The sequence below is a fragment of the Phoxinus phoxinus genome, assembly GCF_949152265.1.
Source record: "Phoxinus phoxinus genome assembly, chromosome: 15".
In the NCBI taxonomy this organism is placed as follows: Eukaryota; Metazoa; Chordata; class Actinopteri; order Cypriniformes; family Leuciscidae; genus Phoxinus; species Phoxinus phoxinus.
The window spans coordinates 28,943,145-28,966,154 of record NC_136890.1 but is presented as its reverse complement, the minus strand read 5'-3'; the positions used below and the strand labels follow the sequence as shown (position 1 = coordinate 28,966,154).

Here is a 23,010-nt window from a genome sequence, read left to right as displayed (position 1 = left end):
TTCATGCTGTATATTTCAGTTTACTTAAATCAAAGTTAGTGCATGTGGAGAAATGACTCTGATGCATGAAGGTCTCCAATGTTCCTCAGCGGGACGTCTGTAATGTCACAGCGGGAGCTCGTTGGTCAATGCTTAAGCTTCATATTTGCATGCCTATGTAAGTGCTTAATATTTCCAAGTGTCTCAGCATTGATTGATTTAGCAAAATCAGAGTTGCACATGTGCGAGCAGACCTGAGCCAAATGCACAGCCATGCTTTCATAATACTGCTGACTCCAGACCAGCTGACTCCTAGCAAGAGGATCATGACTTGTAATCAAATGAGGATGATCCCCGCGCCAACACACACACACACACACACACACACTCCATCTCTCTCTCCTTCTTTCTCTCCCTTCCTAACCCCTTTCCATCTCTGTCTTTCTCTCCTTAATGTTGTTTGTGTTGTATATGAGATTGACCTTGTAAATATCCATGCAATGCTATGCATGTTATTGATCTGAATGAAGCTGGGAACACTTTTCAGGCTATTGGATGCATCCGATCACCTTTTTAGTAGAATCGTTGGTATTATTGCATTTTTCTGGCATTAGTGGTGCTTGCTATTATTACTGTTGCTCATAAATCAACCTTCAAGTTAAAGGCATAGTTCAAAAAAAGCTGAAATTTTCAGCTTCTATTACTCCAGTCTTTAGTGTCACATGATCCTTCAGAAATAATTATAATATATACAATTTTTGTTTAGAAACTAGAAAAAAAGATTATTTTGATGTAAAGGAAGTTGCCTGATCAATTTAGTGTGTCCTTGCTCAATAAAAGTATTAATTTCTTTAAAAAAAAGAGTTGAGTTTTTTTCTTTTGTGGAACATAAAAAGATATTTCGAAAAACTTTGGCTTCCAGTGTATGGACCAAAAAATTAATTAAATTCTCAAAATATCTACTTTTATGTTTCACGGAAGAAAGCAAGTCATATAGTTAATATGACAGAATTTATGTTTGGATGAACTGTCCCTTTAATAAGTCCAGAACAAGTTGTGCACCTATAATTCTATTATTCATTCTTAGGTTTAGAGTTTTTGAAAGCCTACTAATCCTAAGCATGAATAATACTTGGCCTTAGCATGTATCACTAATAATTCTGAACGAATACGTTGTCTGGTCAGAGCTGCACGGCATATTCTCTAGCACCTAATGCAGTCATCCATGCATTAAGGATTTTGGTTATTAAATCATAGCCTATTACTTCTGTAACATCATAAGCTTTTATGGATTTTTATGTGCGTGAGAAAATGCTTTCAAATCCTTTCATTGCCAACGGCTCATTGTGATACATCTGTGCGGCCAAAAACAGACCTATTCATAGAATTAATTCGTGGAATTTTCCCCCCCGTCTCACCTCGAGCTCTTTGACAGCGAAATCCCACTTTGCGCTTGTAACCAACGCGTACATAATCCGTCCACACAGACTGCCATCGAGTAATTTCATTTCCAAAGCTCACGCTGGCTCAGTGCCTACAACCCTGACAAGTGATTACTCATCCTACGTGTTTTTTTTACTCTGTGTTACACGTGGCCGAGGCTGTGCGTACATGCGCGTACACTCATTTGGGTTTAACTAGGCCTGGTTGAGCTCATAACCACGCTTGTAACCATGTCCATCCCTATTCGCCCCGTCCATAGCTGTTCATTTGAATGGGAGAAGAGCGGGAACAGGGAGGGAGGCGGTGTGTTGTCTTGCGGGGTCACGGTTAAACTCACGTAAGGGCTTTTTAAGCCGCAGTTACGGATTAAAGAGAATGGAGAATCTGTATTATCTCCATGGGCTTAGTAACACAATTATCCCTCTAGTCCGTTTTCATTTGTCTAATGTTATAAAGGTCTTCTCTGAATTATGTAAGGATAACAGCCACACAAATCTCCAAATTAATGTCTTTTTCCTTTTTTAAAGACAAAAGACATGCATGGACAAGGTCGGTGCAGAGCCACAAATGTAGAGGAGCGTGTCATGGTGGGGGTTTTTTTCTCGTGAACATCCGTCCGGGTTGAGTGTTTTGGCATTGGTGACTGAGCCACATCGCCGAGATGAAGTACAAGAAGTTTTTTACTGTCATGCAGGCGGCTGTTGGCATTGTGCCGCTCAACAAACGAGAATTCCTTCCTCCCCCTCGAAGACTCTGGAAATCTTGCGAGTAAGTGTGTATGTTTGTGTTGGTCTGTTTTGTGTGTTTAGTGGGCAGGTGAGCGCTAAGGAAAATAAAAGATGGCTTGATGCCGAGAGTCACACCTCACAGAAGTGCTGATGTGGTTATTTTTGGTTTCTATTTATAGCATAGATCATGTTTTTTTTTGTTTCATGATAATGAGCTAGTCTCCATGGAGAAGAAAGAAAAATGCTGTTTTCCCAGCAGAGCGCTGTTGGTTTAATATAAGATGGAATTCTGTGACCTAATGTGCTGCTGTATTTCATTTGGAATGAACAATGTAGTAATGAAATATAAGACCATATACATGCTAATCCTGTAGCTCATACAGTAGAGTGTAGATGCGTGCAACGCCAAGGTCATGGGTTCGATTCCCAGGGAAAGCAAGAACTGATAAGAATGTAAATGTCTACCTTGAAATGCAATGTAAGTCACTTTGGAGAAAAGCGTCTGCCAAATGCATAAATGTAAATGCAAATGTACATGCCTTTGAAGAACCATTTTTGTCTTTTGTGTTAAGGACATTTTAATGATCTAAAATCTCTTTTCCACTATAAAGAATATTTTGTGCAATGGAAAGGTTCAGTGGGCGTCAAAGGTTCTTCATTGAACGTCAAATGTTCTTCATTTAACTATCGGCGCCAATAAAGAACCTAGTTTTAAGAGTGTATGGGCTGATTTTATTTTTGTTAATATTAATTTCTTGCTTCAAAGCTTTGGTGTTTGAAAAGTTTACCCAAACTGCGTCCCGGGAGTGAAAATGGAAAGCGTTCTCAAACCGGTTCAGTTCTGTCACTCAGAAAACAAGCAGCAGGCAAACGCTATTGCATATATGAAGAAAATCTGAGTGATTCTTAACATTAAAATATTGTGAGTTGGAGCCAGTGTGTTGCAATGTGGTTGTTAAGGCAAGTGTTTTTTGGTATCTTTCTGTGCGGTTGTTTATTGTCTCAATAGTCCACCAAGTCTCTATAATAATCTACAGTAGTCTAGATAGTGACTCGGTCACGTCTGGAGTCGAAACCAGTGGTTCTGAATCAGGGGTCGGGGCCCACTGGGGGCCATAGCAAACTTTCAAGTGGGAGACAGGATGATTTGAACGTATTTAAATTAATACATTATTAATAATATATTAAAATAATTTCTCTAATTTAAAATAAAATGCTAAAATCAAGGTAAAACGTAAAAGGTTGAGAATCTAAAAACAAGATATCATTCTATTTTGACAAGGAATCAATTTTGTTGACACTAAATTTTCATATTCTACAGGGAAAGCATTTTGAATGCTTGAATCAAACTCTTTTCGAATGCTGACAGTTTCTGGTTTATCAAGCATCACTATAGCTGTATGTGACCAGATACATATATATACATATATATAACAATCTGACAGGATATGGATCATGTGACCTCCCCTGTCTTCATTTCTATTGGTCATCGCATCACAACTTTACATCACATAAAGTTAAACTTTTTTTTTTTTTATCACTTATGTGTTTACTGATTTTGCTACCTCATGAGAAATTAATGACTTTTAGTTTCTTTGTAACTGGAGATCACTATTCAAAGTTTGGGGTCAGTAAGATTTTAGATACTTTTAGTCAGCAAAGATTTTATTAAATTAATCAAAAGTGACAGAAATCTTTTGTAATTGATAATAAGAAGAAATGTTTCTTGAGCAGCAAAGCATCATATTAGAATGATTTCTGAAGGGTCATGTGACACTGAAGAGTAGAGTAATGATGCTGAAAATTCAGAATAAATACAGGAATAAATGACATTTTAAAATATATTTAAATAGAAAACAGTATTTTTAAATAATAATAACATTTCAGAGTATTGGGGTCTAGAATCACGTTTTTTTTTAAATAATAATAATAATTTTAATAATAATACATTATATTTATAACGCACTTTTCATCAGAGATCTCAAAGTGCTACAGGTTAAAAACAAAAAAGATGAGCAGTTCTTCAAAAAAATCTAAAAGGGACCAAAAGCTATTTTAGCTATATAGCTATTTTAACTAATGCGCTGCGTTATTAGGATGCTGTCATTTGCGAAACGTTACCACAACGGTTAATGAAGTCCATCTTGCATGTTTACATTGAAAAACAATGGAAAAGTAGCACAGTGGAATGGAAAAATGCGTTCTGTGTGAACGGGCCTTTACTGTTTTTACTGTGTTTTTTTATTATTTATCTTTGATCTGAAATAAATGAGTCTTGGTGAGCATAAGAGACTTGTATGTGTGAACACCCCTTAGAAATGAATAGTTCACCGTAAAATAAAAAAATAATTTATCCAACGTTATGTTATTACAAACCTGAATTCTCTCTTAATTTAAAATGCAAAATAAGATAATTTGAACGACCCCATTGACTTTATTTATTTTTTTATTTTTTTAATGTAATCGATACAAAAAACATAAATAAATAACCGTTGAATTATCGGCACTCTTATACTACAGGGCCGTTGAATGCTTGAATCTGATTGGTTGAGGAACGTTCTACGGTGTGCAATTATTTTCAGGGAACCGCACGGCTAAAGTAGTTCCGGCAGGTCTTGACCTCATTACAGTTCCATATCACTTCGCGTAGTCAACTGTAATAACGGACAATATGATACAATTCATAACAAGAAAAAGCTGCAGCCCCATGCGCTTGATCTGCAATTTTCAATGTCTAACTTCACAATCAATGAAAACATGCAGTTTAATTTTAATAAATAAAGTAAACAGTTCTATTCATAATCAATAGAAAATTAAACTGAATATTTAAATAAATTGATAGTCCTGTTGAACGGGTTTTCGTAATTATTGAAGATTATATAACAAATAAATAAAATTGATAGGCCTATACTTGTTAAAAGGGCTTTGTGTTTCATTTTAATTAGTCTAGTCTACTGTCACTAATAGAAAAAAAGAATGAACGAATTAATTAAAACGAATTGAATTAATAAATAAATAATAATATTGACGCACATGCTTCTCTCTAAGGCCGGTTATGAATGTAATTTGATACTTATGTTATGACTGATCATGCACGAGTTTTCAGCGCGTTCAGTCTGTGTTCACAGCGGTGTTTAAAATCTGCTGCATTCACAGTCAGAGAATGTTTCTAGTCGTTACGTGTGTGTCCAGCATTACTCTGCTATCAGCGGCTCAAACCTCCGTTACTAACTCTAAAATGACGTTTTGGAATTAGCAACGGAGCATGGGTTTAGATGCGCAAGGAATTAGTCCTACATACTAGAGCGTTTTAAAGACAAAAACTTTACAAACGTCTTGAAATACATCATCTGAACAATATTTCGAGGTGTGGTAACTGTAGTATAAGCGGAATAATTGACGACAGGCCGTTGAATTATTATAAAAATAATGCACACCCGAGGTGGTAATGCGGTCACGACGCGAAGCGGAGTTCGGAAACTTACTCGTTTGCTTTGCATGTTTTTTTTTTTTTACAACTTTGTCTGTAAGAGTGTGTTTGTAAAAAGAAATGTTGCGTGTGTTCTAAATCCTCTATGTCACATCCACATGCTGAGGAAGATTTACACAGAGACTCCCTACAGCGCGCAGAGGACTGACTGTGTTATTGGATGCATGTTTATGTGTGTGAGAGGGGTATGTCAGCTAGAATCAAGGCTCAGGACCCTGCTTGTGTGTGTGTGTGTGTGTGTGTGTGTACGATGAGGACAATTGCCATTGGCTGGCCGGTTCGGGGCTGCACCTGTTGTGTGTGTGTGTGAGTGTACGGAGGGAGCGCACAGGTCCTGCGCTAGAGAGTGGAGGAAACACTCTCTCTCTTTCTCTCTCTTTCTCTTTCTCCTCGTCTCTCCCACTCTTGCCTCACTCTTCGCACTGACAACATCCAGGGACCCAAACCTCTACTCCCTTCTTCTCTCAGCTTCAACTCTTTAATTCTGTCCATCTATCTGTCCCTCTTGAGCCGTCACCATGCGTGTGGGAATTTCAGGCTTCATTACGGATATCCTCAGCACCTCCAGCAACATCTGCTTCTGTTGGACGGAGGGAAAGGTAGAAGGATCCCTCTCCTCTCCTCAGGAGAGCAGGAGAGGAACTTAACTTCTTTAACACTTTGTCTTTCTCTTTGTAATGCGCTGCTTTAGTTTTCTGTTGACTGGAAGGAACCTGGTTGTTTTGGAATCGTTTTTGTATGAGTGTTTTCTTGGCAAGCAGGGGTGTTTTGAAGTGTTGAGCGGCGGCAGCTCGCTGTCACAACATGTGGCCACCGAGAGTGGGAAGATAAAGAGACAGAGAGAGAAACCTCTAGACTTATGACAAATAACTCTGAGGCGGACGTCTTGATGACACTTCTGTCATGTCAGAAACCAGACTGACAGCTTTAGATGGAGTTTATTCAGTAGGACGTGTTGTGTTCTGCTCACCAAGTTGCATAAAGGCATAGTTCACCCACAATATGACAATTCTGTCATCATATATCTATCCTCATGTCGTTTCAAACCTGTATGAGAAGTTTAGCTAAATGTTGACGCTGCTCATGTCCATATAATAAAAGCAAATTGGGACCAGGGTTGCTGAGATCTGAAAAATTATCAAAAAAGTATGATAAAAGTAGTCCATGTGACTTGTGACAAGTCTTCTGGATATAGTAGGTTTGTCTAGTTTTGTCAAATCATTTGGTGCTTTGCCCTAGAAATAAATAGCTGACACTAGATAACCAGATCATTTCATATTTGTTTGAGAAATATGACCTATAAAATACATGTTTTGTAATATAAAATGTTATAATTGATATTTATATATTATTATTATATATAGCCTAATATATACTATATTTTCTGATATGTCTTGCCATTTTTAGGACCATTAAGTTTTTTTCATTGTGAATTTTCAAAACATGTAAAGACCCCATTGAAATCTGTTATGTTGCATGGCTTTTAGTTCAAGTCTATTAGCTTTGAGGTTCTAGTGTACTCTAAAAAGTTGGCAAAACTAACTTAGATGTGAACATTTATCCTTTACCATCTTTCTCTTCTAAAAAAAAATGCCAAAACGTGGTTCAAATCTCGTTCACATTCAAACATCTTGCGTCAATAAGTAATGTGATAGGTTTGACATTAGATACATCAATTGATCCTGCATGTTTTATCGTTGACGCCAAACCTGAATGTAGGTGTATTTTAATGTTTTCATTTCTGTTCTTTTAAATTTTGTATTTATGGCTTTAGGGACATTGTATGTCTGTTCATAATTGACAGCTGCTCTATCTGGTGTGTGGTGTCGGCTCAGAAGTGCTGAGGATCATGGGAATAATATGTTTGGTGCCTCTTTCACAAGTCAATGTGTCTTTGTGACCTTGGAGGAGAAAACAGCAAGTGTTGACAAGCGATAAATCCACGCTGACCACCCAGTGACAGACATTCATGTACTTTTATTTGCTTTGGAGTCCTACGTACAAGTACCTAGATCTGGAAAACTGTCATTAAAAATTAAATAAAGAGCAAAATTGATGTTTTCACATCACACTGCTAGCCTACTTTCCTGGTACTTTTCACTGTGCTTTTAAAGGGCTGTAATTAGAGTCAATCATTTAATAGCACGGCGTAAACCGTGTCACCAGTAATTCGGTTTAAACAATGTTGCTTCAATTACGTCTAATACATGTTTGTGTGTGGGTTTAAGTGGAGGCATTTTTGCTCCCATCCCAAACGCTGTGAATCTCCCAGCTCAAGGCGAGTGGGAGGACGTATGTCTTTTTCTAATCAGTCTGTCCTGGACGTGTTACGACATCACTTCGCCAGATTAATGCTTCCATATTGATTGATCAATTTGGATGTGTAGATCTATGACCGTGATGTAGCAGGCCAGCTTAACTCATCCCACACTGTTTATTCCCAGAGGTCCAATAGATTGTCTTGAGAAAGATGCTATTCTGCATAATGGAGCACCAAGCTCATTCCTACCCATCTCTGCCCAACATATTCAAGGATATATATGATTGAAAGTGGCATATTTTGAAAGAATTTTCTTTTTCTTTTTTGTTGTTGTAAATGACCTTTATGAAATGCCATATAGTGTTCAAATGAAATGGCGGTAGACTGTTCTTGCCGTTTTCTTATTGTTGTCAAATCTGGATAAAATCAGATGACAAGAACTGGGCAATTTTGGGATGTTGTCCTGTTTGAGATGTTGTATTTTCCATGTAGTGTCAAAATGCCTTGGAAGCTTATTAAAAAATGTGGTTCAAGGACATTTAGAGTCCCACAGGTGTATTGGTTCTCCAAAATAGACTATTCTTTGTTTTAAGCATTGGAAAAGATTGCAACATCTGCAAAATGCAAATGAACCCAGAGCCGAATAGACTTTGCATCGATCCCGAATGACCCTGTGAAATGACATTAATGTTGATTTTTTTGTTGTTGTTTTTTTTTAACGTTAGTTAATCTGCTTTAAATCTCTAAGAACTGAAAATAATTTGCATGTCAATGTTGAACGGGATGGCTGATATTCGCTGACGTTTTTCTCAAGGCTGAAATGTTTGAAGCCTGCAGGACGGCAATCATGTGTCCCGTTTTTAGGATGCCGAGCTTGTCCGCAGGCGTCAATATGTGTCAGGTCACTGTGGTTCCGCGAGCAGTCAGTGTTCAGTAAAGCGAACCCATTTGGAACAGACAAGCTTAAACATGTTTTCGTTACTTAAATTTTGATGAGCTCGTAAATAATGGATGTCATTATAATGAATGTTAAATAGAGTGAAGTGCACAATGAGGTCGCAGTTCGTTTCAAGCAAGATTTTGGAAATCATTTGCCACTTTCACCTTGAAATAAATAGCTTATAGCAAATAGCACAAAAAAAACATGTTTATCTCATTACTGTCATGTACAAATCATTGTAAATTAAGTTATTTTGTATAACCTAGATTAATTATATATATACACACACATTTATTTTGGGAATTTGCTCATTAACAGCCTGTATAGACTGACGTTCACACAATACCCTTTAACCTTTGTATATTTAAAGGGCACATGTAAAGGTTGCACACTTTCATAAGAATTAACACATACTTAGTCACATGATGAGTCACATTAATGTGTTCTCCTGTGGTCTGCTGACTATTATTTAATAACGTGTTTTTCATATTGATATACTCGATTAATCTTATTGCTGGGAAGTAATTTGCCGTTTGCAGAATTATGTCATATTACTTGTGCAGGGCGGTCATGTTTAATAGGTTCATGTGGGGGATGTGACATTCTTCTGTATTTTATGGGAAAGATTAAAGAGATTTAAGTGCGTCAGCGTCTTCCCGGCGAGCAGCTCTGTGATGCAGCAAACAGCGTCTGACCTATGAACCCTGCTGACTGCAGGCTCATCCTTCCAGCTGTTATAATAACAACCCGAGAAATCGATCTATTATCATTCACATTCGTTTTAAAAGCAGTTGTTAGGCTACCATACAGTTCTAGAAGTATGCAACCTGCATATTAGGGAAAATACCATCTTACCAGTCCGTTTTATTTTTTTAAGAGCTCTCCAGAAATAATCAGAAACTGATAAAAACTTACATTTTCTATAATCTAATTCTTTTTTATGGCATTTTGTCAGGGCAACATAGTCTATAATCTAAAAAAATAATTTTAATTACATATTTTCAATGTATTATTATGATGATTATTATTATTTTAATGGACATGTTTTGTCAGAATGCACTCTAGGAGAAAGATGCTTTGAGAGTGTAATAATGAAATCTACCAGCAGGGGCTAATGGCTGAAGCTAACCGGCTAACCCTGTCCTCAGAGATATAGCAAATCCTTCTACTGTTTTTAAAAACTAGCTGGTAAAAAGGGCCAACATGTGACCCGTGAAACACATAATGGTTAACATGAGAGGGTCATTATCTCTTTCCCATGGCCTCCTCTGCCCCCTCTCTTCAACATCTTCTCTCCTTTAATCTTTCCCGAGCCTTCTGTCTTTCCTTCGTCCTTCCCTCTTCTGGAGGTACCGTTTTAGCCGTGACTCAGTCCGATGTCTGTCAGGAGAAGGAATCCTTGTGTAATTTTAAAATCAAATGTTCTACGGGTTTGCTGATGTTGACATGATAATCAGTTAGTCTGGACTTTCTGACACTTGTGTTTATTAGTGAGTCAACTCATCTTTTTTCAAACCATTTTATTAATCCAGCATTTTTTTATGTTTTAATAATACAATTAAAATAAATAAATAAAAACATAATTGACATTTGTGTTCACTAATCTATCTTGGGGTTTTCCACACTTGATATACTTATTAATAATTAATTAATAAAATACAGTATATATATATATATATATATATATAATATTTATATGTAATATATATATTTATTAGGGCTGTCAAAAGATTAATTGTGATTAATCGCATCCAAAATAAAAGTTTATGTTTACATAATATATGTGGGTGTACTGTACTGTGTATAATTATTTATATATATAAAAACACACAATCATGTATAAATTTAAGAAAAATTGGTTGTATTTATATATAAAATATTTATATATAATATAAATTATATAAATGTATATACAGTATATAAATGCAAATATTTCTTAAATATATACATGATTAAAATATGGTCTTTTCCACAAACCGTAAACACACATGTGAAAAAGAACAACAATCAATTATCAATTATATTTTCAGTACGTTTTATTTCTTAAAATTTAGGAAATTCTGCCTATAAATTATTTTTAAATTTTTTGCCCCATAAGTCATTTAACTTCAACTGCTCTTCCCATCAGCTCAGCCCACGGTTCTCAGGTTATTATGAGTTGAACAGACTCTGAAAGAGTCGGCTGAATGAGTTGATGTGCGGTTAACCCAAATTAATTATATCTTGATTCAATGATTCGACAAACTCATGAATTGCTTGTGCCATCTCTGAGTGTGTGTGTGAGTAAGTTGATAACCCAAGAAACACTTGTGAACGATTCATTCAGACAGTGACCCGAAATTCGTTTTGTGACCCGAATAAACGAACGTATTGAAAATTACAATAAATAAAAAAATGGACTCAAAATATCAATTTGTTAATGAATCAAGCATTTATTAGACACTATAAACTACTTTAAGTAAAGAGATGCTGAAAGCCACAAGCTGGATTCGCACCACAACTAATACTCAATAGTTTGTTTATCCGGCACAACATCAGTTTAGTAAATCGGATCCTCCCTTGGCATCTTTCCTCTTGTTTTCCAGCTCTCTCAACACCCCCACTGCTCTCGTCCTGATCACAGAGAAAAGGAGAGGTAATTAAACACAGACAGATGGTGGAGGGAACGGGACAAGCAGGCAGCATGGACACAATGCCCATAATTACTCTTTTCTGAACCGCTGTACTGAGAACACTGCAGGCCATCATTACATAACTGTATGGGTCAGACCTTGGCGGAAACACGTGGAGATGATGACACAACACTTTCTCACGTCAGAAGGCACGAACGAGGAATGATGTATCATTTCCACTGTCTCGCAAATGAAATGAGTGATTTGTGCAGACTATTTGCAGTACTTGAGTCCTCCCCCCTGTCAATCAAATCTCTCTCTCTGTGCAAACATTGCTGGAAATGTTGGCAAGTTGCATTGAGGAATGACATAGGGGAGTCTGGCTGGAGTTGGCACCGATATTCATGACTGGCATTTGGCTGTGAACCACTGCCCAGGTGCACTGCGGTGCCGGCGGAAGACGATTGGCTTTCTCAGCAGGTTACTGTGCTTTGCACATTGGATGTATATTTCAAGGACAAATACATGCCCTTATGGTATCACCTGAGAAATTCGCTTTCCCTCTTGTTTTGCTAGGGCTGGCACTTTCTTAACGTCACATGTACACTGGCGGTCTAAAGTTTTTTTGAAAGAAGTCTCTTCTGCTCAACAAAGCTGAATTTATTTTTTTTTTAAAAACACACATTAATTTTGTGAAATATTATTTCATTTTAAAATAATTGTTTTCAATTTAATTCCTGTTTGTAATTTATCCCTGTGAGTTTTCAGCATCATTACTCCAGTCTTTCTAATATGCTGATTTAGTGTTCATTTTTTATCAGTTATTATGGGTGCTCCATTATTAATTATTAGTATCATTGATAATATTTGCTTAATATTTTTGTGGAAATGTGATACTTTTTCAGGATTCTTTGATAAATATAAATTTTAAAAGAACATTTATTTGAACATTATAAATGTTGTTAGAATAAAATATTAATTTCTATTTTATTTTTATCTTACCGCAAACTTTTAAATGGTAGTCTATCATGGTTTCCACAAAAATATTAAACAGCACAACTTTTTTTTGAGCAGCAGATCGGCATTTCTGAAGGATCATGTGACACTGAAGACTGGAGTAATGATGCTGAAAATTCAGCTTTGGAATAAATTACATTTTAACATTGTATATTAACATAGAAACTGTTTTCTCTATTTGTAATAAACTGTTACTTTTTTCAAAAACATTAAACAATCTTAATTATTCTAAACTTCTGACTGCCAGTGTAAATGCCCAAAGTAGAATATGATATAGCTTCCTTTGTGCATAAAAAAAATACGTGCAAAGATCTGCATGACAGTACGACTCTAACCATCCCTGAAAAGCATGCGGAGGCTTTCTTGTCAATTACTGCGCTGGGCTTCAAGGGGAAAAAAGTGGGAAGCTTGTATTATTTTGACAGGCCTGGCATGTAAATCCCTTTAGTCTGTGGGTCTGCTCATGCGTTCACAAACAGGGTTTAAAATTCAAATAGAGAGCAAAGTTATGCTGACATCTGTCCTCTCACATTGATTTCTGCACCCCACTGTGTATTATCTGAAGCATCTTTATGTCTATAGAGAGTTTAGGAGAAGTCTGTGTGTCTTTTGAAAGCATGCATTACCATTCAATGTTTGGGGTCAGTATGGTTTTTAAAAATTAAATTAATACTTTTATTCAGCAAGGATGCATTAAATTGATCAGTGACAGTAAATACATTTATTATTTAAAAAAATATATATATTTCAAATAAATGCTGTTCTTTTGAACCTTTAGAAAGAATCCCGAAAAATGTTTTATCCTGGTTTCCACAAAAATATTAGGCAGTACGACTGTATTCTACACTGATAATAATGTTTCTTGATCACCAGATTAGCATATCAGAATGATTTATAGGATCATGTGACACTGAAGACTGGAGTAATAATGCTGAAAATTCAGCTTTGATCACAGAATTAAATTACATTTTAAAATATATTAAAATAGAAAACGGTTATTTTGAATATTAATAATATTTCACAATATTACAGTTTTTACTGTATTTTTGATCAAATAAATGCAACCTGTGTGAGAATGAGAGACTTCTTTCAAAAACATTAAAAATATTATCAAGGCGAAACTTTTAAATGATAGTTTACTTATTGGACTTTTCTAGTAGCTTGCCGCTTATTTTGTACACGCACTGTACACGTTTACTGTTTTTAAGTGCTGTTTATGGGTAGGACTATCTAAAATAGTTCATACCACACAATAAAAGATTAACAAACTCAAATAAATTGCAGCACAAAGTCGGGTTATGATGCGCAGTAAAGTAAGTACGGACTTAATCAGCATGAATGTGTGTTTTTTTATTATTTAAATACCTTGCACAATTTTTTGAGACTATTGTGCCATTTTTGTGTGTATTATACATCAGATCAACTGTGTAATCTATGGAAGCCTGTTTCTGCTTCAAATAAAACAGATAATTGTGACAGTTCAAAATAAGAAAAAAAATTCACATTTGAGATTTAAAGTTGCAGTTATGAGAAATAAAATAGCTGCAAGTCATGGATTCAATTGTCAATAGCAGTCATTTAGATGTTCTTGTTGGCAGAAACTATGGTTTTGCTGTTATCATATGCACTTGTAAACGTGTGTATCGCTCAACAGAATATTAGCATTTAGTCATGTTATGTTATATGAATCTTGGAGCATCACTGACGTTATGTTTTTCATCATAGTGGCACAGTGCCACAACACTATCATCAGTGCTGCGCTTCAGTGCTAGGATTATTGAATCAGGACCTTGGAGGTGTTTTTCTATCATACTATGGCTGTCTGCCCCACCGTCTGTTTGGGAATGTAGTCTTGTTTGTGTGTGTGTGTGTGTGTTTTCATGAGTCAGAGCAGATGAGGCTCGGGTGAGCCCTGTGGGTCAGTTGAATAGGGGGGTGTCACATCAGAGTCTGATCTCGGCTGTCAGTTCGAGATTGATGTCTGGCCGTGACATTGCCAACTCAAAATCCCCTCACACAGCTCTGCTGGCATCCGGGAATATAAAAATACACACATCGCTCTCTGAATTCAAGAGTTCTGGGATGGATTTGTGTACACACTGAGGTTGAAGGATCTGCCACCGTCGGTGTTTCTATTTACTGTCACTCACACACACACACTCACACACACACACACTCACACTCACACTTACACTCTCTCTCTCTCTCTCTCTCTCTCTCTCTCTCTCTCTCTCTCTCTCTCTCTCTCTCTCTCTCTCTCTCTCTCTCTCTCTCTCTCTCTCTCTCTCTCTCTCTCTCTATAACTGTATTTTACTGTCTTCCATCTCTGACAGGAGGTCAAATAAGGGTTAAGTTTTGTCCTTAGTAAATCCTCTTATAAAAATGTATGAGTGTATATGTTTATCTGCTCAGCGCTGAGATTATCTGATGATGTATGATCGCATGATCTCTGTGAGTATGTACTCCCCTCTCACCTCTCATCTCATCTTTGTGCCCTATAAATGTGAATTTATGTCCCAACGAGATCTGTTCACGTATACCTAGTGCTAGAAGTGGGCCGGTACGCATATCTGTATTTTAATCTGTGACAAGACTCTGAGGGTTATGTTTAGGAGGTTTAGGGTTAGGGGATAGAATATACAGTTTAAAAATCATGGAATGTCCCACTTAAACACGTAAAACCAACGTGTGTATGTGTGTAAAACCAACGTGTGTATGTGTGTAAAACCAACGTGTGTATGTGTGTAAAACCAACGTGTGTAGGCAACATGAATTTCATTGCATTAAATAACAAAATATCAAACCAAGTGACTTGCAATGAATTTATGCAACATGTTTGTTTTAAATAATAAAACATTAGACATACTGCAGATTGATACATACAAACAAAGCTGCTTTGAAACAATATTTATTGTAAAAAGCACTATTTAAATAAACTTGACTTTGAATATCGTATTCAAAATGATGACCAAAAGGATTATGACACTTTGTGGTACTCAAGTGTTAGTGCGTCATGTTCTCGGTTAATGTGATAGACTATCACAAAATTACCAATTGACCATTTTATTATGCACATCTATACTCTTTAAATAAAGACGCACATATGAAAAGTCTTCTTTGGTGTGAAGAGGTCAGGTCACTCCTCCTAACTCCTGTCTCTTTTGGGATGACAGTTTGTGTTGTGGGCTGTTGTGCCTGTTCTGTTTCTTCCTTTATAAGAGACCGACTGTGTGACTGCTAGCACCGCTAACCAGCCCCCTACACCCCTCGCAGTGGGGCAGCTCCAGCCCGTATCTCCTCTCTTGCTGTCACATCCTATCACAGTATCAGGCTCTCTGTGCGTCTGCACAGCTTGTGGCGACGGTCGCCTGCGTCTCAGACCTGCTGCCTGAAGCCCGGAGTCTGACTGCTGCTAGACACTGCCTGTGGCCTTCATCCAACCTCTCTTTACATGCTGCTCAGGGTATTTCTGTGACTTTCGACACCAGGTGTGTCAGTCCGAAGTCTTTGATTGTGTACATGCGTCCAGTACTTGTGTATGGTTGTTTATGTATGCCTGACCACCACCCAGGTTAGCAATGGGGGTCCGGTGTCAAATGAGTCTGTCTGGAATCAGTGGCTCGTTTGCCTCTAGATTGATGGACTGACTTCTGTGGTTTTTGCTAATGAGGACAGCGATGCCCACATACATCACATCCTGGACCGCCACCATGCTGTGTGTGGGAGATTATATGAGCTTTGGAAAGAGACATTGTCCTTCTAAAAGCATTCATCTATCTATCTGTCTGTCGATAATTTCCCGGCTATTCTTTTAACATCACTGTTTTCCCCCTCCCTCTTGACGGCTATAATTGCTTAAAGGAACACGCCGCCTTTTTGGGACTTTAGCCTATTCACCTTATCCCCCAGAGTTAGATAAGTCCATACATACCTTTTTCATCTCCGTGCGTGCTATAAGTCTGTTTGACGCACCCACCGCTAGCCTAGCTTAGCACAAAGACTGGATGTAAATGGTTGCAGCTAGCATACTAATCCAAATAAATGACAGTACCTGAGACGCGCCGTTGTTTCTAACGGTACTGATCCACTTGTCCGACACGAATGTCGTGTGGTGTCGCAACGCCTCCCAACATGTGAACGTTGATGGGCGTTCTTCTAGTTTACCGCTATGGGCGTGGTTTTGAGCCAGCGGCCAGTCAAAAACAAAGGACCCGCGAGAGACTTCCCTCCGTCTCCATGTGCGTGCTTCTATTGGATAGACGCCTCACGTTCAACGGAATTCATTTGCATAAAGATGGGCATCGGCCAGCTTTTTGACGCGCGGCATTTTTTCAAATGAAGCGCCGCCTTCCCGGAATGCTTTGCGAGAGCGTCAAAGTCGCTTGACGTCACCCATAGGAATATAGTGGAGTGCAGCGCGACAGAAGTGTTGCACGGACAAGTGGATCACCGCCGTAACCAACGGCGCGTCTGTTTCTAACCAACGGCGCGTCTCAGGTGCTGCGGTTATCACTCCGCCCAAGTAGCAGTGCTTCGCCTTCAGAGAACATAGTTCCCAGTATATTTACGGTTAAAATATGTCTGTCTCTCATGTGACTTTGTTTTTTGTACACTCTGTGACTATACAAATCACAACATGTAAATAGGAAAATGTTTGCGTTATTTTGTCACTTATTTGGATTAGTATGCTAGCTGCAACCATTTACATCCAGTCTTTGTGCTAAGCTAGGCTAGCGGTGGGTGCGTCAAACAGACTTATAGCACGCACGGAGATGAAAAAGGTATGTATGGACTTATCTAACTCTGGGGGATAAGGTGAATAGGCTAAAGTCCCAAAAAGTCGGAGTGTTCCTTTAAACAATCTCCAGTCAATCAATGTTCTTAATAAATGGAAGTAAACTGTATTGATAGTTGCAATCCTCCAGGTTAGGCTTTAGCTAGCATGTGCTAATCTGCATGTTCTATTATAGGGACCAGTACGCCTCAGAGTTGTTCCCCTCCAGCTACACCAGAGAGAACAATTACTGGACCAGCGAACCACAATACATGTACCTCGCGGAGTTACGCCGCGCCTCTGTACGCAGTATAACACAGCTGTGGCAGGTATTTCATGTTTCTATTCATTTTCTTCTTTCTTATCATTTAATCATGTCACCTGATATCTTTTCATTGAAGACTTTATTGGGGATATATTCTACCCTCTCATAGCATTATGTTTCCCTGGACTCTCTACTTATAACAGCCGTCAATGTTTCTTGCGGGCAAAATTGAATTTCATATAACCATATCCACCTTCACTCTGGTTCTGTGCCCTTCTCTCGGAATTAAACATGCTGTTAGGTTACTACCTGAAGACTTCTGTATGTAAATTATGTCATTAGTCATGGGATTTGTTTATACACTGCACATTGTATCACATTTTTATTGCACAAATGCAAGGAGCTTGAAGGATCGAAAAATAAATCAGATCCAAAAGCTTTTTATTCTTTTGAAATTCTTCCATCTTAGACATATTCATCATGCTATTGTTTCAGATCAATTGTTTTTCACCCAAAAGCATTTCCATGTGTTGCGTCACAGGCCTCACATGACGGCCGCAGGGTCCAGGGTCACAGAATCAGAGGCCTTGCAGAAACACCTCATTTTTTAAAACCACATCATTTCACAGCAAGTTTTCTCTGTATTTAGTAGATATATCTTTTCGTTTTTATCCATAGACTGCTATATATAGGTCATCTGAAGTCCTGCTGACTTTCGTGTAAGCCTCCAATAAGCATTCAACACAATCTACCTTTGTGTCCTTCATGTGACATTTTACTCAATCTCTATTCAGAAAGCGTCAGGAAGGGTTTGATGGTTTAATACATCTGGCAAATTGACTTAGAACGTGTAGCTTGAAATAATAGACCCTTTAGGTTCATTTATATGTTCAGACATAGGTGTAATGTAGTTGTTTGTGTTGTACATCTTTCTTTGGTGTCTTTATTATTGTATTGCTCTATTAGCATAATTCTGCTTAATTCCTTTTGCAAAAATTAAAAAAGCATGAAAGGACATTTGGGTAATTTTTTTAATTTATGCTGATAAGGTGATGGCTATTATATTCTAATTGATTTATATATTAAAGGTGAATATTTCTTAGATGTTAAAGCATTTTTTCAATTTGTATCTTTCTGCAATTTAATGTAATGATAAAACGTACGTTTTTTTCAAATTAAATTGTCATTTGAGAATGTCAATTTAAGGCTCAAATAATGCCGCGAGTCTCATAAATTGTTTGGTGGGGAATATTAAGAATGAACGTCAAAATGTTTGAATAAAAAAAATACACACTTCATATTTTAAATGATTTTACATGGTAAATTAGGGCACTACAGACCTCACCCTCAGCCTGTTCATATTTTATCTCTTATTCCTCCTGTTACATCAATAGGCCACAACAACATTTATTTTCATACATAATGCATTTAAAAAGTCATGCATCATGAATGTTAGAACAACTTGAACCACTGAAGCTGGCATAATAGTACAGACGTGACCTGTGTTATCTCAGCCTGGACACAATAGCTGGGTTGGCCTTTTAATACGTCTGCTGATTTAGACTTTTCCCTGAAGCTGGCATTTGGGAGCCGGGCGATCCATAGCTCTGATTTATGCCCTGACCCAGAGGGAGAAACATAAAGGAGATGGTCAGGTTAACCTTCGTCTGTCCAATGCTTCCTGACCAGCCACGGAGGCTATGCCTTAGTCTTGCTGTGTGTGAACTATCAAGTGTTGTCGTCATAGGCCGGTGCACAGGGGGTCTGTTTATTAGTTTATTAGCCGTTTATTATTCCATACATGAAAAGAAGTGTTGTTACGCTGTTTGCTAATAAGATCACTCCTTTTCAGAGAGTTCTCTGATATAAAATATAGTCTATATATATATATATATATATATACACAGTATATAACTCAGTTTTAAAGATGGAAATCTTATTAGTTTTCTTTTATGTAAATTCCAAATAACTTTTTTAGAAATACTGTAATTTCTTAAATTACAGGACACGCATATCTTTTTTAGGTTATGGAGATATTGCATATAACAGGAATAGCCCATATACAGTATAATATGATTTTGATTGATTTTTTTTCTTTGTGTAAATGTTTTTAAATCTCATCTAAACTCTGTAAATCCCTTTCCATGTCAGTCTGAGAAAACCTACATGTTTTGTGCAGTTACACATCACCTTCTAATCAACTGCATGAAATCTAGTCAGTCATGTGAAAAGTGTCCCTCTTGTGTTTGAAAATGGTATTACACCAACAGTTCTCAGTAGCTGAGTGAGTCTACTAGAAACTCAGAAACATTCAGCTTTACTTCTATTCAAAATTATGGGTAACCTTAAGATAAGACGGCTTCACATACTGTACATAAATCTAAAGTGTGCTTTAAATGATGATGTTTAGACCATGTCAGATTTGTTGTGTTTTAGCTGATATGTTCTTTGGCAGGAACTGGACATTGACATAAATGGATGTACTTTATGTGGACTTATTTATTTATTCATTCATTCATCTTGGTTATTTCTGTCCCTGTCGAGCTGGCCCCACACTTTTGAAATGTATTATTCATTCAAGCGTAGCTTCAGGCGCCGTAATCTAGAGGGCACACACTTCATACTTTGTCAATGCATATTTCAGCAGCAATACCAGTCTTAAACTTTGAGTTTAAGAGTCCAGCCAGTGTTGTGCCAGATTAAATATTTTTTTACTGACCTTTGACCTGTAATGATGTGTGATATTCAGAGGATGGGCTATTTTAAAATGTATAATGAAAATCGGCATAAAGCGGAAGTTGCGATAGTCTTTTTTTCCCAATTGTTGCTTCTGCAACAAGAAGAAATGCAGGACTGGGCTTGATTTTGTCCATCAAGAATTGATTGGATGCTTTGCTATTGGTGGATCTCATGTGAGTGACAGGTTGCCCCGCCCTCCCGTCATCAGAGAAGAGAAGTCTCTGCAAGAGGAAGGGGAAGTTATTTTGATTTTGAGATTACAAGGGCACATGAATAAAAAAAACAAAACAAAAACGATGATGTGCAAAGATAATTCATTTATAATAAATACTGCAATGTTCTTAAAAAACAAACCAAGAATTGATTTCATGGTGACTTGAAGGAGCAATGATGTTGCCTCATTTGCAATGCATATGCATTCTGATTGGACAGTTTATTAATCAAAGGAGCATTTATGCAGTCAGCTCTGCCATTCATGTAATAGCAAAACTCTCCTGGGCTACCACACTTTTTTTTTTTTTTTTGCATAAATGTAAACTGATTAGAATTTTGTCTCTTAATTTTTTTTTGAAGACATTTTTTGAGTTGGCTCAGACTTATTTTCAAGTGGTGCTCATTGCAGAGCCAAATGACATCCAGCTCCCCCTCTGTGGAGATAATAAAGCTTATAACCTAGGGTTAGAGTTAGGGTGTGACTGGATCTCCCACCCATTACACCCAAAGAGGAGGAGCTGGACATCAAGCTCCACCCACTGGCACTTCTGTGAGCAGCTTCTCCTTCTCTTTTATACTTTCTTCCATGGTCAAATTTATTGATTGTTTAAAAAAAAACCTGCCCACTTTCTGATTAAAATGAATGAAGGGCTTTAGGAAACCAGCACACCACACTGTACTTCAGTCATCTCCACTGCATGAACTCAACAGCCTGTTAATCTTTTCTGATTAGTATGTGCAAGACAGCTGAATCAAAACATGCCCGCCAGGCCACGCTTGACTGTTTCACTAGATCCCAATGTTTTTTTTAGACTTCATTCTGAGCGGCTTCTTCACTCCAGAGTGCTTTTATGTAATTTTATGTGGCTCTTCTTCCATGCCTTCTCTGAAGGTGCTAATTAGGTCCATATGCTGGATTTTATTCAGGTCCTTGTTTTTTTTCTCACCTTTCCTCACACCTAACGTGGATGTGCTGAGGGATAGAGCCGATAGAGCTCATAGTGACAGACCCGATCCAGGCCATGGAAACAGGCTTTTTGTGCTCTGCTGAGTTCACACTTGAAGCACCTGTGCGGCACAAAAGGTCCCTGTACACATTTGCATTCTTGCTTTTATCGCACACATCGCAGGGTTTTAAAAATTTATAATTTCAAGGCTGTCTGGTATAGAGAAAGAGTTCCTTAAATGTCTGTGTGGCCAACAAATTTCTGAATTTTAAGTTGAACTGTATTACAATTTAAAATATTCCCTGATATGTAGAATACATTTTTTTTCCTTCACTTCAATACTTTTTTAAATTATATAAATAGCTTACAAAACAATCAAAACATTTTTTTTTTAATTGGTATTGATGGTCCAGTGAAGAACCTTTAACCTTCATAGAACCTTTTCATTGCTCAAAAGGTTCTTTATAGTATAGAAAATGGTTCTTTACATTAATAAAATGTTCTTCACACTAAGACTAAATTGGTTCTTTTAAGAACCTTTCACTGAATGGTTCTTTAGGGAACCCAAAATGGTTCTTCTATGTCCATTTGGAAAAGTACTTCAGATATATATAATCATGTTTCAATATATAATCAATATATATCATATGTAAGACTTTGAGGTAAATTAAAGCATTCTGGGATTTAATTTATTACAAATTAAATATTTAATATTTTATGTGGTATGCATTTCAAAAATGGATTATTATCTAATGTTTCTGGAAGTACCTCACATGTTGTGTGTGATATATTTATGGGTAATTCATAATGAAATGTATTAATGTGAACGTAAATTGCCATTTTGCACATTTTGCCTCTTCCACGATATTCAACAGGAAAAATGTAGGACGGGACTTGATTTTATCTATTACAATTTTTTTTTTTTTTAATTAATAGTGGGCATATTATATACCATAAGAGAGCTATTAGTGAACATTATCAAATGCTCCATGTGGCCAAAGTAAAATCAGCAGTCAAGGAAAGTCCTTGTAAAATACTTTGATGCAAAATGGTAATGGAAAACCTTTTTTCCCTTTGGAATGGCAATGGCATGCATTATTAAAATAAATAGATTGATTTCATGTTCACTTTAAAAACTAACTTTACATTCTATGGACTTAAATTCAAAATTGAATTACAATTCTGTGTCCTGTTTGCTACCTCAGTTCAAATTCAGCATTTGAAAGTGAATGAAAAGCCTTCTTTCAGTTCTGAATGGCACACAACCCTGGCCGCCAATACTTCTCAAGACAGCTGCAATCTGTAAAGCCACTTGTGATAAAGAGGCCAGTCACTGAACCAGACTGGTTCAGCAACTCTCTGTCATGCTGACAAGGTCAGTCACCAGAATATGACTTAACACAACAACACACTCCATCACATGTGCACACACCCACAACAAATACTGCTGATCAGATAGGAGAAGCACATGTTTGACCACACACTATGGCATAAAAGATTCATGCTAATGCATGTGAAATGTGATATACTTCACTGAACACACTTCATGACACTGTGGCTCCGCCCCTTGTGGTGACATCATCCGTAAGAGAGGATGCTGGGA

The 23,010-nt window shown here is 37.2% G+C and overlaps 1 protein-coding gene across 2 annotated transcripts in view; it reads left to right on the top strand.

Annotated features, from left to right (window-relative positions):
- The first annotated feature begins 2,051 nt into the window (after nt 1–2,051).
- tjp2b (tight junction protein 2b (zona occludens 2)) overlaps nt 2,052–23,010 on the top strand; it is a 93,529-nt gene continuing 72,570 nt past the window's right edge. Inside the window, exons 1-2 of one of the 2 annotated variants that reach the window (XM_079637169.1) lie at nt 2,052–2,190; nt 17,440–17,572. In XM_079637169.1, coding sequence (XP_079493295.1) covers nt 2,084–2,190; nt 17,440–17,572 — 240 coding nt within the window. In that variant the 5' untranslated portion in view covers nt 2,052–2,083. Of the gene's footprint in view, nt 2,191–5,959; nt 6,240–17,439; nt 17,573–23,010 lie in introns of those variants that run through there. The other variant, XM_079637171.1, reaches the window with a different exon arrangement.